Source organism: Dryobates pubescens, chromosome Z, assembly GCF_014839835.1.
Source record: "Dryobates pubescens isolate bDryPub1 chromosome Z, bDryPub1.pri, whole genome shotgun sequence".
NCBI lineage: Eukaryota > Metazoa > Chordata > Aves > Piciformes > Picidae > Dryobates > Dryobates pubescens.
Genome location: NC_071657.1, coordinates 64,076,861 through 64,093,482, shown reverse-complemented (window position 1 = coordinate 64,093,482; position 16,622 = coordinate 64,076,861). Strand labels below are relative to the sequence as shown.

The 16,622-nt window shown below is 45.2% G+C and overlaps 1 protein-coding gene across 4 annotated transcripts in view; it reads right to left on the bottom strand.

Annotated features, from left to right (window-relative positions):
• Positions 1–16,622, bottom strand: part of SETBP1 (SET binding protein 1) — a 310,605-nt gene that overhangs the window by 276,306 nt on the left and 17,677 nt on the right. For all 4 annotated transcript variants that reach the window (XM_054178144.1, XM_054178145.1, XM_054178146.1 and 1 more), the window contains exon 2: positions 15,034–15,694. In XM_054178144.1, the coding sequence (XP_054034119.1) occupies positions 15,034–15,525 (492 nt within the window). In that variant the 5' untranslated portion in view covers positions 15,526–15,694. The remainder of the gene's footprint in view (positions 1–15,033; positions 15,695–16,622) is intronic.

Below are 16,622 nucleotides of genomic sequence, written 5' to 3'. Positions count from 1 at the left end.
AAAGCTTAAGGTCCTTGTAGACTATTTTCCTGTGCAAAAGCACCTCTCTAAGATCAGCTAATGTAAAGATTTGAGGATTTAAATACCTGCCTGTAGCTGGGAATAATCACTGAAAGAGCGAGCACGAGAAAGCTTGTTTCCTCGAGATTTCCATTTGAGCTTAAATGATTTAATCACCTGGATAAGCTTCAGGTGAATCACCTGAACATTTGGATACTGACTGCAGCCAAGACCTCCCATTTTCTTTATGTGTGCACATCCTGGATGATAGACCTGGGCTAGCCAAGTGCTTTAACTGATTGGATCACGCTCAACTTTGCTGGATTGCCTACACAAAGGTTGTGAAGGGCTTCAGTGAAGACTTCAACATTAACAGCACTGAAGACACTTTCAGTGATGTTATATGAAGCTAAATTACTGCCTAGGAAAACTGCTTATACCAAGAATGACATTTTTCTCTTCCCAGCACAATCTGGGCACAGATAGCAGAACAAAAGCCTTCTAGGCCACCTAAGACCAATGAATCTCACCAGTAACATGGGAAGGCCACCACAAAGAGCCAGGGCACAGTTCTATTTTCTAGTCTATCTGGAGCTGGCTCTCTCCACAACAAGGGCTTGAAACACATGGAGGTCACGAGCACACATCATGCAAGTCACTGTTGAGACACCCTCAATCTAAGCTTGCTGCCTGGCTTAATAGAGCTGCTGATCTACCACTGAAATGTGCTGAATGAGCTGAACCCACCAAAATGGCAGCCTGCCTCCTCATCCCTACCCAACTTGCCCTCTTAATGCTGCTCACACTGCTTCAGAAGACAATCTCTTCTGCAGCTGAGACAGAAATAAAGTACCCACAACTTGGTTCATCAGAAACACACACTTTTAAGTCATGTTGTATTATTAATCTAAGCTTCAACAAAAAAAGTTCTCAAGAAGGAAAGGGGAAAGGAAGGAAGAAAGAAAAACATCACGAGTGGGGGAAGGGAGGGAAAAGGACAACGATCTGAGACTTTCAATGGGAATGTCCAAAAATAACACAAACAGGATCTCCCTGCCATCTGCTCCGATCCTCTCTGCACGGCTTTCAAAGCAAAAAGCCTTGCCAAAACCTGACAAACAAAGCACCAAGCATCAGTTTTAATGAAATACCAATACTGTTTCACCTCCCCCCCTTTTCTTTTTTTGCTACATACGCACACACCTTCCACACCCCTCCAGTTGCCAAATAAATGACACTACACAAAATTTGCTTCAGTTACAAAGCTGAATAAACAAGGAATAATTTTGCAAGTGCTCCCATATGTCTCTGCTTCTCTGCTTACAATAGGCACTAATAAGATTTGCCATAACTAATTCATTCTTTCACACCATTACCCTATTCTCTACCTTAACAAAAAAAACCCCAAACCGAACCAAAACAAAACACAAAACCCTGCCTATCCCAAAGGCATTTTTCCACAACTTTCACGTGGTTGAAATGCAAGGGTTTCAACACCAAAGCCCACCCCTCACAGAACAAATACTTCCAACAGTTTAGGCTCCTAGGTGAGGTTTAAGGGTGAGTTTTATTGAACAGAAAGGGAGAGAACAATGTTTGTCACTTTCTTCTTTGAGTTTCCATTCTAATTTTTGTTTAGAAAAAAAAGAAGCTGTCCAAAGGGAATGATGGGGTAGGGAGACACACAGGAGAGCTATGACCCCAACACCAAAGTGCACAAAACGTCTGGACTCCAGAGGCACTGTGCTAGCATGTATAAAGCAGAAGTGAAATACATCAGCTGCAAACCCAAAAGCTCTCCTGCGCTTCCCCTGGGCCCAGCTGAACAGAGCAAACACAAAACAAACACCCAGAAGCAACATCCAGGAATCAATGCAGCCTTTTGTGCTGGGTTGGGGTTTTTTTTGGCTGGTTGGGTTGGGTTTTTTAATTGGTCTTTTTGTTTTGTGGTTTGTTGTTTTTTAGTTGTTTGGTTTGGGGGTTTGAATTATTTGGGGGGGAGGCGTTGTATTATTTGTTTGGGGTTTGACTTTTTGTTGTTGTTTTCTGTGGGTTTTGTTGTTGGGGTGTGTTTGGTTTTGCTTTGTTTTAATGATTCACATCTCTCCTGACAAACCTAATAAACAAACCCAAAATGCTTAAATCCACACTTCTTTGCTGCACTTTGTTCCCTTTGCTATTGAGATATTTTCATGTGGCAGGAGCACACCTTTAACCAGAGCTGATCAAGGTTGTGTTTTCTGTTCTTTATCCTTCAAAACATCTGATGCCTAACTTACTTAAACAAACAAAAGAGTTTTCCCTCCCTCTCTCCTCCACTGCCAACCTTCTCCAGGGGTGGATCTGCCCCTCCTCCTCCAGAACACAAATGGCCTCACACCAGACAGGACAGAGGGAGGGCTCCAAATTACTCCTCATTATTAACAAGGGGCCATGGAGGGGAAGGGAGTGGAACAGACAGTGGCTGCTGGCTCCTTCCTGCCAAGTAAGATGGGGAGCAGTGATCACAGGTAATCTGCTGGGAAGGAGAACAACAGGGAGGTTTGGGCTACCTGCAAGCACACCCCTTGCCATGAGATGACATTACTGGTCTCATCTCAACTACCACGTCTGGGAGAGGGTGTCAGAAAAGCCATACATGGACTCCAGCTGTTTATTGAAGCTGGCAAGAGGGGAGAGCCTGATTGACACATCAAGCAATGGGTGTGGGCATAGGGATTCTTTCTGCAGTTGGAGCAGCAGAGCATAGGTTGCCTTCTGCCAACTCCATCTGCCTCAGTACTCTATCTGCAAACCAGGGAGAACCTATGGAGAGTGCTGAAAACCTGCATTCTTTTATAGTATTCAGACATGTTACAGGACACTGCCTTCAATTTTCTGTCTGTATCATCCATCACCTAACTCCTTTCTTGCTATCTCTCTGGTGATTAATTTTCTTGTTCCACTAGGAAAGATAGGAGGATATTTTCTCAGAAAAAGACACAGCCAAATTCAAAACCTTTTCCTTCCTTCTCTTTCATCATCAGGCCACCCTTTGCATTCATCCTCCAGCACTGTGGCATCACACCTGATGATAATCTTCCTGAGCCCCTCAGGCCTCAAATTTACCCATCAGACCCTCTCCAGCTCTATCTGTTTGACCACGTCCATCTGGCAGAGCCCAAATCCGTCTTTCTCCTTACCTCACTGTTTAAATTCCTCTCCCACTGGGCTGCCGGCTTTTCCTCAGGAACAAAGCACAGCTCCCATAAGCAAACAATTCTACCCATCTGTGTCCTGCAGACATGACAAAAAAGGCTACCCCTATTCTCAAACTCCACCATGAATTTTCCCCAGACATCACAAAACACTTGACATCTTTTCCAACTCCTTCCCCAGTCTCAAAAACTAGAGGTGGTCTCTTTGTCCAGCCTTTTGTTTGTTTACAGACCTTAACCCTACCTGCACTCCTCGTCTGCCTGCCTGGGGTCAACCTTGCTCAGTGTTTTCACCGCAAGATTGTGAGCAGGCAGCCAAGATGCAGGCAAGCAAAGGGGACTATAAGGAGAGCATAAAGCATTTCAACCTTTTCTAACCAGGGATTAACACATGGATTTTAAACAAGGGGACTCCCTTCCCAGCTGACAGCAGCAGCTGCAGCTTCTGACTTGCTCAAAGAGTGGCAGGGAATCGAATCAAAGAGAAAAGAAGAAAGAGGACAACCCTTCCTTGGGGAGTAGGAAACACAATACGAGCTATTCTAAAACCCCTACAAATACTGGCTTGGTTTTAGGTCAGGCTCTCCTTCCCCCTTCTGTCCTGTGTCCCCCTCCTGGCCCTCCCCTTGCAACAAAGGGAAATTAGTATTTTTCAAAATTCTGAAAGCCAACCCGGCAGATGGTTCTCTCCATTGCAGGGAGGGAACAAAAAGAAAAACCTGCCAGGATACACATCACCAAGATGTGACAAAGATGGGCATGGTGGCTGGCCTCTGACCCAGGGATTTCACATAGGCCTATTAAACCATGAGGCCAAGATGGACTGAGTCGACTTATATCTGCGGCGTGCAGCTGGTGTACCCCACGGGCTTTTGCTCTGTTTTATTAGCTTCAGTAAGGCCAGACAGACTGAAGAAAGACAGACATGTTTCCTCTACATTTCCATCACACTTTTGCAGCACCTTAGGACAACCCTCAATGCCAACATCTTAACAGGTAGAAGTGAAGTTCAGTGGCCAAACTGACAATGTAATACTGAAAGGCTAACTTATTAATTAGCAAATCTCCTACTTTATCAAAGGTTTAGGTGCACATCAGTAATGTGAACTCCTACAGATGCAGAACCTCAAGGCAAATCACTTGCCAGTCCTTCTATCATGCACAAATCCTTCAGGTCAAGGGTCCATCGTGAGCTGCTCACCCTTTCATTTAAAGCCACCTCCTCCTGCAGAGTGACATCAACAGCCATCAACATCCCACTCTTTTCAAGGGTGCCCCAAGCACCCAAGTCGCTTACAAGGGTGAAGCATGACTTGGTCACGTGCCATGTCTGCTAACCAAAGTACATGCTGCCCTCCCAAAGAGCTGTCCTGTGCTTCACAAATCCCCATGAAGCATGTTGGCAGTTGCTGTTCTCAAGTGACTAATAACAGCTCCTGCCCACATCCAGAGTCAAGGACAGATCAATCCCTCCCCATCACACTCTTGCAATTGCTGTGCTATAACTGCAGAAGGAAATAGGCTTTCCCTCCCACCTCTCCTTTAAATCAGGAAGATAATTACAAGCAATAGGATGAAATTAAAACAAGAGAGTGAAAAGGCTGGAGGGAATCTGTCCCAATGATTGCATAAATTACTGAAGAAAAGTATCTCGTGGGACGTGAGAGGCTAACTTTGGGCGGAGTACTCAGCTGGGTGCTTCTAAAAGCAACATCAGAAAATAGGGGAGACAAATTAATTATCCCCATCCAACTCTTAGATACATGGGATATAAGAAGTAAATGCAGTACCATCAGTTCCCAGTGGAAGATGCAACAAAGCAAATGCCTTTAAGCTCCCCACTACATAGGGACTATGCAGAGTCCTAAAGTGAGGACAACCCCTGCAGCTGGAAAGACTTTGATGGGGAGCAGAAATGAGTGCTGATCAAGCCTCATGATAGTGCTGCTGCTCCACAGTGGAAAATACCTGCCTCAAGTCTATTTTCCTTAGTCTTATGGATGAGTTTTTATCAGAACACCCTCCTGGGAATACAGCAGGTAAAATGCAGGTGAAGCTATCCAGGCCAGCACAGTACCTTGGCATATACTGGGATGCAGGGCAGACTACTGGAAAAAGAAGTCCATTTAGCAGTTACAGTGTATGGTCTAGCTCAAAGGTAGCAGGAAACAATTTCCAAGTGTGTGATAGAAGTTTCTTTTCACAAAAGCATCAAGTAGGGAAGCAGCAATATAGCCCCACAGTGAAGCAAGGATGTGAACAGTGGTGACACATTTGGATTTGGCTGTCCACTGTTCAGCCCTCTCCTTGTCAGACACAGCCAACATCTAAAGAGAGGAGGCTGTGGACTCCGTCTCATTTGCTTGTGCCACTGCATTCCTCTGTGGAGCATTGGGCAAGGAAAAACTACCCACAAATCCCCTGAGGGCTGATACTCATCCTTCAGCTTTGTGAATGGAAAGTGGCTCAGGAGAAGCTACAGTGCTGCAGAGTGCTGTAATTCCTCAGTGAACCACTCATATTTGTAGTGGTAGAGTTGTTGTAATACAGATGTCAATAAAAGATACAATCTCTCTTGACAACTGCCACCCAGGTGAGACAGAGAGCTGTGAGCAACTGATGAGAAGATGAGTCCTCCTCATTCGATTCTCACCACAATTTATGGTTTACAGACCAGCAGGGAGTGTTAAGGGTACTGAGATGAACTGATCCCCAAAATGCCTCCCCCCTCATTTCTGTCTCAAGCTCTAACTCTTTGAGATAAATTCTATTTCTAAAGTAGCACAGAGAGCTAAAAAATTTGAAATAAAGTCACCAGTTTCAATGACAAGCAGAAGAGGACTGTCTTCCAGGAGGGCTGTGCATCCAGGACTTGAAGACCAGATCAGGCCACTATCAAGGAGGTTCAGTTGTGACACAGTTAAATCAACCACAGCTCAGTGAAAAAGGCCTGAGTGTAACCCTGGCCTGTGACAGGTTCCTTAAGTAAGTCACTTAATCTCATTATTCTATTTCACATACTTCCCTGAAAGGCAAGATGGCTTCATTTCTCCTCCTTTTATCTCTGTAGAGTTTGTGGTCTACTTGCAAGAGGACAGAGTCTCCTACCTTTTTCATACAGGACCTGCCAACATGAGGCACTGATGCTCAAGAGGAACCTGAGGCACCATCTCACAATCAGCCTGGTAGAAACACAGTTCTACAAACACAGTTGCAGCTGACTGTCCATCTTGAATGTTCATGTTTGCATGGTGCCTTCCACCATGGCCACAGTCCAAGCCACATCTGTAACACACAACCTCATTTCTTAGCTCTCCCATTGTCTCTTTCACTGCTAGCCTGCAGCTCCAGGAGAAACAAAATACCCCAGTAAGGTGTTTTTCTTCATACTGCCTTGGAGAAGTGGAGGTGTTTTTCCAGGCTGACCAACTTACTTGCAAGCAGGGTGACTTTGCAATCACTGCCTGCCCCATGGCTGGAGAGTAGCTCTGTTGATGGCAACTACCTGCAGCCCAGACATAATGATATAGAAATGTACTGAAATGAAGGACCTAACAGCCACTGGACAAATTCACCTTACAGGCCATGGCAAGGAATGGAAAATAATGCTCTTACAAAAACACAGCTAACTGGATTTGTTCTCAAGGGTCACATATCACATGCAATCATTTTAAGGTTCAAGAGTTGGAGAAGTCTCAGCATTACAAAAGAAAACAATACATGTTTACTCTAGATATTTTTAGATTGGCTTCCTAGGGAAACAAGACTGAAGTGATCACACTGTGTCTGCATGGGAATGCACACACAAACCCCTTGTCTGGGTGCAGGATCCTTTCCTCAATGTTTTTGGAATATCTTGACCAGTTTTGAGTGAATCTTTGAGATACGGTATTAAAAGAAGTTTTGTTCCAATTGTTTGCTGGCCAGAAGAAAGAAACCACTGAGGGGCTCCCAAAGAGGGCTTGGTCAGCAAGTTCATTCATCATTATACACCAGAGAAACCACCTATGAGGGAAGTGGTCAGAAACCAACTTTCACAAGTTTTAGTAGAAAGAGAGAGAGAAAGAGAGAGAGAAAGAAAGAGAGAAAGAGAGAAAGAGAGAAAGAGAGAAAGAGAGAAAGAGAGAAAGAGAGAAAGAGAGAAAGAAAGAAAGAAAGGAAGAAAGGAAGAAAGGAAGAAAGGAAGAAAGGAAGAAAGGAAGAAAGGAAGAAAGGAAGAAAGGAAGAAGAAAAGAAAGAAAGAGAAAGAAAGACAGGGAAAGAGAAAGAAAGAGAGTGAGAAAGACAGACAGAAAGAAAGAAAAGAAAGAAAGAAAGAAGAAAAGAAAGAGAGAAAGAGAGAAAGAGAGAAAGAGAGAAAGAGAGAAAGAGAGAAAGAGAGAAAGAGAGAAAGAGAGAAAGAGAGAAAGAGAGAAAGAAAGAGAGAAAGAGAGAAAGAGAGAAAGAGAGAAAGAGAGAAAGAGAGAAAGAGAGAAAGAGAGAAAGAGAGAAAGAATGAAATAGAGAGAAAGAATGACAAGCTGAAGGCACCAGGTGAATCTCCTCTTTCACTTCAATCGAACTCAAGACAAACTCATGATGCAGTCCCACTGACTAAGCTGAGAAGTTTGGATAATGAAAAGCCTGTCTGAGAATGAAGGATGTGAAGAATTAGACCTGATTAGAGGTGGCTAGCTGGGTGTGTGTGTGAAAAAGGGATTAAAGGGTAAAAAGCTGGAGGTAAATCAGAAGGTATCTGTGGTCAAGTGTGCTTGGAAGGAGGAAAGAGGGAGTGCTGCATACAGCAGTTGGTGTTAGAGGACTGTAAGCATGTGCATGAAGGACTGACACACCTGCATCCCAAAACCTCTGCAAATGAAGACACAACCAGCACAGAAGTTTGCAGCTATGGGTGCACGTGCCAGCGTGTTGCATCTCTAGCACACCTCTCTTAGCCTGGAGGTCACAGAACTGTGGAAACACAAGCAGCATGTACTGACTTGGCCAGGCCTTTATGAGGCTGCCAGGAGCAGCACTCATCTCTCCTGTGGTTGACTTTTAACTGTACCACCAGCTTCCCTGCAGTGGTCCCAGCTGCTTCCACAGTTACTTCCCTCCAGTGCCTCCTCAATCCCAAACCCTGTGGTTTGAAAAGAGATGTATGCACGAACAAGGAAATGTCACAGAGGGTCATCAAAACTTGGCCATGGGAGTAACTGCTGCAAAACAAAGCCTGTCCTCAACACAGACAGCTTCCTCAAGCTCTGGTATATGACAGCTAGTCAAATACAGTGAGTCTTCCTCATTTGGCACTCTGTGTTAAGCAGTAAAAGCCATTATTCCCAGCCCATCCCCTCACTAAAAAGTCACAATTCTTTGGGAGCAGACAACAGTGAGGGATAGGCATCAGATGGCTGAGGCAGAGCACTGAGCTGGAAAAGAAACTCTGCCCTGTTCTTGTCACAAGATTCCCACAACATAATGCAAGACACACATTGCTCCAGCAGGCTCTGGAGAAGAAGGAAGGGTAAAATCCAGCCCTTCCTGCTCTTCACTGAGAGAACTGAACCACCTTCAGGAGACATCAGTCTTCCCCAGGTGACTACGTGGGGACCCTAGAGCACTGAGCTCCCTGTCCAGGCACCTCAGGTGCCTGGAAAGATGAAGATGAACCTGTGCTCTCAGCCAAAGCAGTTTCTTAAGCTCTGAAGTTTTTACAAAGAAATTAATTCCTACTCTCTTTTGAGGTAATTGTGGTGGTAGTACACCAAGCTGTAGCTGTTTCACCTGTGTCTTCATCTGTGTCTTGGCTTGTACCAGCAATAGTGTGGCCAGCAGGACCAGAGATGTAATTCTGCCCGGGTACACGGCACTGCTGAGGCCTCACCTCGAGTACTCTGCAGTTCTAGGCCACTCACTTCAAGAAGGATACTGAGGTATTGGAGTGGGTCCAGAAGAGAGTGATGAGACTGGTGAAGGGACTGGAGGGGAAGTCTGATGAGGGGAGGCTGAGGGAGCTGGGGTTGTTAAGCCTGGAGGAGACTCAGGGGAGACCTTATCACACTCTAAAACTACTGGAAGGGAAGGTGGGGGTCAGGCTCTTCTCCCAGGCAGCCTGTGACAAGATGAGAGGGCATGGGAGGGTTAGGTTGAAGTTAGGAAGCACTTCCTCACGGAAAGGGTAATTAGACACTGGAATGGAATGCCCAGGGAGGTGGAGGAGTCACTGCCCCTGGAGGTGTTTAAGGAAAGATTGGATGTGGCACTTAGTGACATGGTGTGGTCTGTGTGGTGGTGTTAGGTCATAGGCTGAGCTTGTTGATCTCAGAGGTCTGTTCCAGCATCAATAATTCTGTGATTCAGCAATGTGACAGAAAGAAAAGGTAAACAAAAAGAAACCCAGGACGAGTATCAAAGAATTGAATTTGTGTGTAGCTCTGAATTTTCCTCTCTGCATCTCAAAAGCCAGTTTCACTTTAAAAGTGACCAGATAACTTCCCTAATGTGCTGGCATTTGTGGGGCTCTACCACTATTCCATGGCCCAGGAAGGAAGTGAAGTCTACACTGCCACCATCATCATTTAGAGTAGCCTCAAGATTTTGCTATCTATCAGTGGGGATCAAGGTGACACAGAAGGAAGTCCAGGCTGAAAGCACTGTGGGGACTACATCATTTGGGGGGAGGAAATACCGACAAACAAACAAAAAGGAGAAACAGAACCTGTAAATGGAAGCTTGCCATTTCAAGCAAGTACTACCACAAACATGCAAGTGCCTTCTCCCTGCTGCTAAGTTACACACAGCACAAGGAGCAAGGGGATCAAGGACTTCATGTCAATTCCCATGTTTGGGATTGCAACAGGAAGAGCTGACTCAGGAGGACATCTTCTACAGGGATGCCCTTAGCAAAGACAAATAAGCATGCACTATGTACAATTGGATGATCAGTCACACAAATCACCAGGGAGAGGAATCCAACACAAGGGTAATCTGGCAAGAGCTGTCAATGCACGTGAGAACCTGGGGGGAAAGTGCAATGTGCTGTTAGCAATGCAAGGATGCAAGAAGGGTGTGGGTGGAGAAAGCATTCATGATCCTCTGGAAAAAGGAGGGGTGCAAGGAGACAGCATGCAAGCAAGAGTCCCCAAGGAAAGGTAAACCACAGGAGAAAGTTGTGTGAAGACAAACTGAATTTCAAGTGCTAGAACAAATTCCTGCAGAGAAATGGCAAATACCTACAAGAACTCCAAGACAAAATACATTTTAAACAAATAACAAACACAAAAAACCCCAAAACACCACAGTTGCAAGAAAATCCCAGAACTGAGTTTCCTCTGACTGCACTCAAGGAAGTTTTACTTCGAATTGACTTCCCATCACTTATCTCAGCAACAAAATGCATTCACCCAACCCAAGCTCTCAAAAAATCCCAATGCAATAATAGGTCCCAAGAATATGTTTACATCCCCTGAAGCAGGACATAATGCATATGGTAGAAGCTCCAAAGAAACTTTGTCGGGCTGTGCTTAAAGATAGAAGGGGGTGCAAAATGAAGTGTTTGCAGATTCAAGAAAACAGAGCACCAAATGAAGGGAGAAGGAAAAAAAGTAAGAAAGAAAACAAAACCAGAGAAATACTGCTCATCTGAGGCTTGTTAAATGCTCCATGACAGGCAGGCCATGATGATGGATTGCTTGATTGCATTTGATGCCGCGCTTTCAATGCCCTTCCAGACTAACAGCATATGCTCCTTTCCAAAGGAAAAAGCACCTTCAGTGATGCCATGGATGGCAGTCTTGAACAACCTTGAGCAGGTAATAGACCGGTGGCTGCAGGGCTTGGTAACATGCCAGCAGGGCATCCTTTGGGCTCCTGCCTTTTTTCCCTTCCTTGCTGTGCAATCAGACTGAATGAAATTGAGCTATTTGTGGGTTTAGAAGTGGCAAGGGTTCAGCTTGCTCCATCTCCAGGCACCAAAGGGCTAAAATAAGAGCAAATGCTTGAAGTCCACTTGTGGACTTCCCAGTTGGTGCACAAGTTGCCACGTGGACATCCAAGCTACCTTTTGAGCAGCCTCAGGAAAGAGGCTAGGAAATCACTTTCACTGTTATTTTCAAGAAGTGGATATATAACTTGGCATGGTCATGACTTAGAAGAAACCCCAAAAATTGTTGGGTTGCTGCCAAACATTCAGGCCGGCAGACCAGAGGTTCCCAAAGATGATGCTCTCTTACCCACTGCTGCCTCCCTCCCTGCTCCAGGGCATCAGCAACTGCACCCAGCAAGATCCTCTCCTAAATTCCCTCCCCTTCATAATCACATAACACGCCCAGAGCAACAGCTCACATAGAAAAGCAACATGAGGAAAGTATTTAACGTACGTTTACGTCTTTTAATATAGTGTAGCAGCTGGAATCAAAGGGAAAAAAACTCAGGCCTCGGCATATGAGCAGCATGGCTCTCCACAGAGCCCCCTTCTAATCACTGCTGCTCCCCAGACCACAGCTTTAGAAATCAGACACTAGCCCTTATTGCCTAATTAGCAGAGCAGCGGAAAGCTCAGGAACAGACCTATCTTCTTCCTCCCTAAGTGGCCACTGAATAAACGCTGTATCCCCAGTTCACAGCCCCTTTTTACATTGCTGGCATTACCATTCCTTTGTGTACCCACATGCTGTTACTTAAATTGCTTCCATGTTTTCATTACTTGCCCTCTGTGCTGTGTGCATTGAAACTCCTGCAAGAATGCTGAAGTGGTATTTCAAAGCACTGGGGACTGCTGGAGATGTGGCTGAAATTATTATGCAACAAATTTGAGTGATTTTTCAATTCCTGATAGTTTGCTCCTCCTCAGGAGGAAATATAAATGTAGGTGCTACTCCATGAGGTGCAGGACAACCATTCCTACCCACCAGAGACAAGCATGGCATCTGCATCTCAGGCTATGCTGTTTTCCATCCATACAGGTCTGCGTGCGGCTTGTATATACGCCCTGCATCCACAACTGAGGTGGTGACCTCAAGTAACAATGCTGATCCTATGCACGAGGGAAATGTGTGCGTGGGGCCAAACTCTCCTGGCAAAAATCCAGAGAGGACAGTGTAGTGATGCCAGCTGAAGATCTCCAGTGGTTTAAAAGTACTGCTCCCTGCAGCTGCTGCCAGTAGCTGCTTCTCTGGAGCTTGCACTGACTGAACGGCAAGCAATCAAACAATCTAGCTTTGAAACATCAGAACCAACAGAATCCTTTCAATGTGACAAACAGTTCCCTTTTTTAACCACTACTGCAACTCTCAATGGCAAGCACACACAGAAGGTGCTCCCCTCTCCCAGGGAAACCCACAGGCAGACCAGGCAGCATCAGGACCATTTGAGTTTCAGACTTGCTGTTTCCCTTAACACAAAACAACCTTCCTTCAAACACAAAACCAACAAAAAACCCCACCCAGAAAAACCCCAAAATACAACCACACAAACAACTCTTTAACTGCCATGAGACACATACATAGGCCATGAAAGCAATTGCACTGCCAGCACTGGAACTTTTCTCCCACTGATTTCCAACCTTCCTCTCCTGTAGTGCTTTTCATCACTCCTCGATACAAGACGCTTACATCTACAGCCTGAGCATGCAGCCCATAAGCTGACAGTCACATGCAAAATCCTGTTGGCTGCAGGGACACAGGTTATTTGTCATCCTGGAGATGCAGACTGCAGTTCTCCAGGAATCAAACCTTTTGAGATCACAGCACCGGGGTCTTCCAGCTTCCTGCTGGCGACTTCACTGCCCCAGCCCTGGCTCAGCAGCTGCCGCAGGGCAGCCGTTGGGTGTTATGCTAATAGATGCACCAGAGCGGCAGCCCTCTCCCCATCTGCTCAGAGCATCCACCTGCTGGGTTTTTTAGGGTTTTGTTCTGTTTTAATGGTCAGATTAGGGCAGCGTTGTCCCACAGTACTTCCAGCCCGAACACAGGGTATGAACACAGCATCACTCAGCTCAGACCTCACAGCACAAGCTGGATGCTTGGCCCGTGACCTCCTTTTCTCAAACCCCTTATCTTTCTGCAATTGAAGCCTCACCTTGATTGTAAACACAGTACAAGGTTGTTTCCTTCTTGTTATTTTGGTTGGCTTTTTTGCACACTGTTTCCTTACAGTTAGTTCCTTTTTTTTTTTTTTTAAGGTCTTTAGATGGCCACATGAAGAAATGAACATACCTTACGTAGCCATCTGGCTGGGTGGGATACAGAAACAAAAGCTCTGATTTTGAAGCAGTCGTATTCTCTGTGGCCCATGAAGTGTAGATAGTGGTTTACAAATATTTGTTTTATCCCTGTATGTCCATGACACCTTTTGACACCTTTGCTGCCACCAAGCACAATCTCACCCAACCACTAAGTCCCCTGAGACCTCTGCATGTATTCAGGAAAGAAAGGGAAGTGGAAATCAGACATTGCTCAGTGCTAGGAAGACAGCCCATCCTTCTCAACAGGTGGGTAAATCTCTTACTGTATTATAGGGCCAAACCTTTGCTGTGCCAAAAAGGCCTATATTTTTCATACCCATGGAGCATACCTTTCAGATTCTAAGGGGGGAAAAAAAAAAGTTCCCGTGATTTTGGAAGGTTTTTCCCAAGTTCAGCTTTGAAGAGAAGTACTCTCAGAGTAAGCAATACTAATCTTCCTGGGCTCTGCCTGAAGTCAAGAGGAAATGTTTATGTTTCAAGAAGTGATTTAGAGTTATCAGAAATTTTGGGTGAGTCAGTCTGCTGAAGAAACTGCCTCCAGGAAGAGCTGTTGGCAATTAACCTCCTCAAGGCTTCATTTATCAAGGATAAAAGGTATGCGAGAAGCGAGGACCTTCTGCACAGCAAGGGATCCAAGAAAACGCCAGGTCATGCCCTGAGCGCTTGTCAGCCTACACCCACAGCACAGATGATTTTGTCCAGGTTTTGGAGAAACCCATGAGTCTTCCATCAAACCCATGTTTCTGCCTGAATTTATCACGATGTCCATGTGTCCCTAAGGAGGCAGAGGCCTTGGTACAGCGATAAAATTCTCAACTAGACCAAAACAACTTTGTCTAATGCCCAGGACAGAAAATACCATCACACCCTAAACAAGAGGAGTGTCCCTCTGCCCACCACATGTGATCCAAACGTGTTCTGCAGAGAAGCACAGGGGACATTACTGAAAAATCAGCCCAACAGCAAATGAAAAAAACAGAACCAAGGTTTCAGTTTTAAAATCAATTTTTATCCAAAGTACCAAAAACTTTTCTGCAGATCTAAATTTCAAGAATATTACACACCCCTGGAAGAAAGCGAGGCACATAATGGGAGCATTTTCTGAAGCGTAACTGTAGTGCTGCCATCACAATTTCATAATCAAGAATAATGCAGCTCTTTGTCTGTCACACGGGAACAGATTCAGTTGTTTGTTGTACACATACCTGTACTTTAAATATGGAGTCAAAAGCTTTAACTGCCAAATGGCTCAAGCGCTAATTTGGCCAAATTAGTGCTCAGACACAAAGCAGTTTTAAAGTGGGCTACTTCATTTATCACTCATGTAATGATTAATCTTAAAACTCAATCACATACAAAACCAGAAAAGGCCCAGCTTAACTTTTGATCTCTTCAAAACTGGTTTATCTGAAGGTTAGTTCAAGACCACCCCTGCAGCGTGTGTGGCAGCGCAGGATGATTCCTGCTCTGTATGACTTCCTCTGTGACCAAGCGTGGCTTTTCAAACCTTCCAACGGCTATGCCTTGGACACAAACTGTTTGAGAAGGTTTATTCCTACCCTCCCCCTCCACTCAGGAGACAGGGAAAATAAGGTAAAGAGCAGGACTTACCTTCTTTTTCGAGTGTGATCTGTCCTCCTCTTTTGCTGTTTTGCTATTTTTCCCAGCTCTGGAAAGCTTCTGTTCCCCAGACTGCTTGATAGTGATTTTGATCTCAGGAGGGCAAATATAGTTCTCCAAGTTCTTTGGGGGCTTCTTGGCTCTCTTGGTGGTCTGGATCTTCAGTTTTAAACTCCCCTCCGTGAAGTTAGCTTCCTTGATGGAAAATTCCTGCTCCTCCAGGCCATCTCCTGCCACCCATTTCTCACTGTCTGCATTGGAAGTGGAATCCACATCTCTCCCAGAACCTAGCTCATCCTCTTCCTCAGGCTCCAGCCTCTCACTGCTCACTGGTATCCCCTTGCCTGAGCCTGCCGCAGGCAGCATGGTCTCCCCTATACAGCTGGAGGCAGGTGAAGGCTTTGCAGATGTGACAACAGCTGGCAGAAAGTCTGCCTCACCTCCCCTCTGCCGAGAGCTGCCCAAAGTCTCCCTGGGCTCCATAGCAATACTGCAACACCCTGGAGTTTAATCAGAGAGAAGGGGAGCTTGCGAAGGAATGAGGAGAGCGAGAGCAGGAATGATCTCAGGGAATGAATGGTAACTGTCCACTGAATTCAATATCCTGATTGCCCAGAGGCTGCAAGGAGCTCGAAAGAGACCAAATTTGCCACTGTTAAAAGAAAGGAGAAGGAAAAAAAGGAAGTTAGCATGTGCATATATATCAAACACAAATGCAGAGACGACTGAAACAGGGCACGACTGGACTTCCCCTACAGCATCGCAAGGGCATTCCTTGAAGTAAAGTGTGAATGAAGGGTGGCCAGCACTGCCGAGAGCTGTACCTGGTATTGTAAAATAAAGAACAACAGAGAACCTACTCATAACTTTAAAGTGCTTACTGTCACAGGGTTTTTCAGACGGGAAAAAAGGAGCAGATGCTTGACTCAGGTTAAACAATAACCTGGTGATCAGAGCACAGGAAATATGATGTTACCTTATGAATCGAGCAGAAGAGTTTCATATTGCTCATTTCTCACCTTCCCAGGCAAGAGAGAGACCCTCAGCTGCCAGCTTTTATGGGTGGGGGACTGCTTTTGATGAATTATTCATTACACACTGGGCCAGGCACACACTGTCCACACCCCCAAGATGCTCCCTGAGATGCTGAAAGCACAGGAGAATCCACCTAGGACTCTAGCAGGGCATATCAGGGACCCAAGTATGGAAGGAGATGGGAGAAAAATAAACTCAGTGTTTTCCAGAGCTCCTCATACCCTTGGGTACCATTACTCTGTGGCAGAGGCTTCAGCTGACTAAAGCCAAGACCCTATTCTCATCCTTTCAAATGAAAGCTTTAAAAAAAATGTTTCAGATTGAACCCATGGAAGAAATTGTATCCAGTACCTTGCCAAGTCGCTGCCAAATTTAATGGGAGGAACTGAATGTTTAAGGCAGAAGAGGTACCATCCAATGATACAGAAAGGCTAAGCCAAATACCAAACATATTCTTAAAACAAGCAAAACACATCAACAACAACAACAAAACTTGTAAGGTGTATTTTAAAATGCTGAGGAGCACAGCCCTGTGAGGAGAGGCT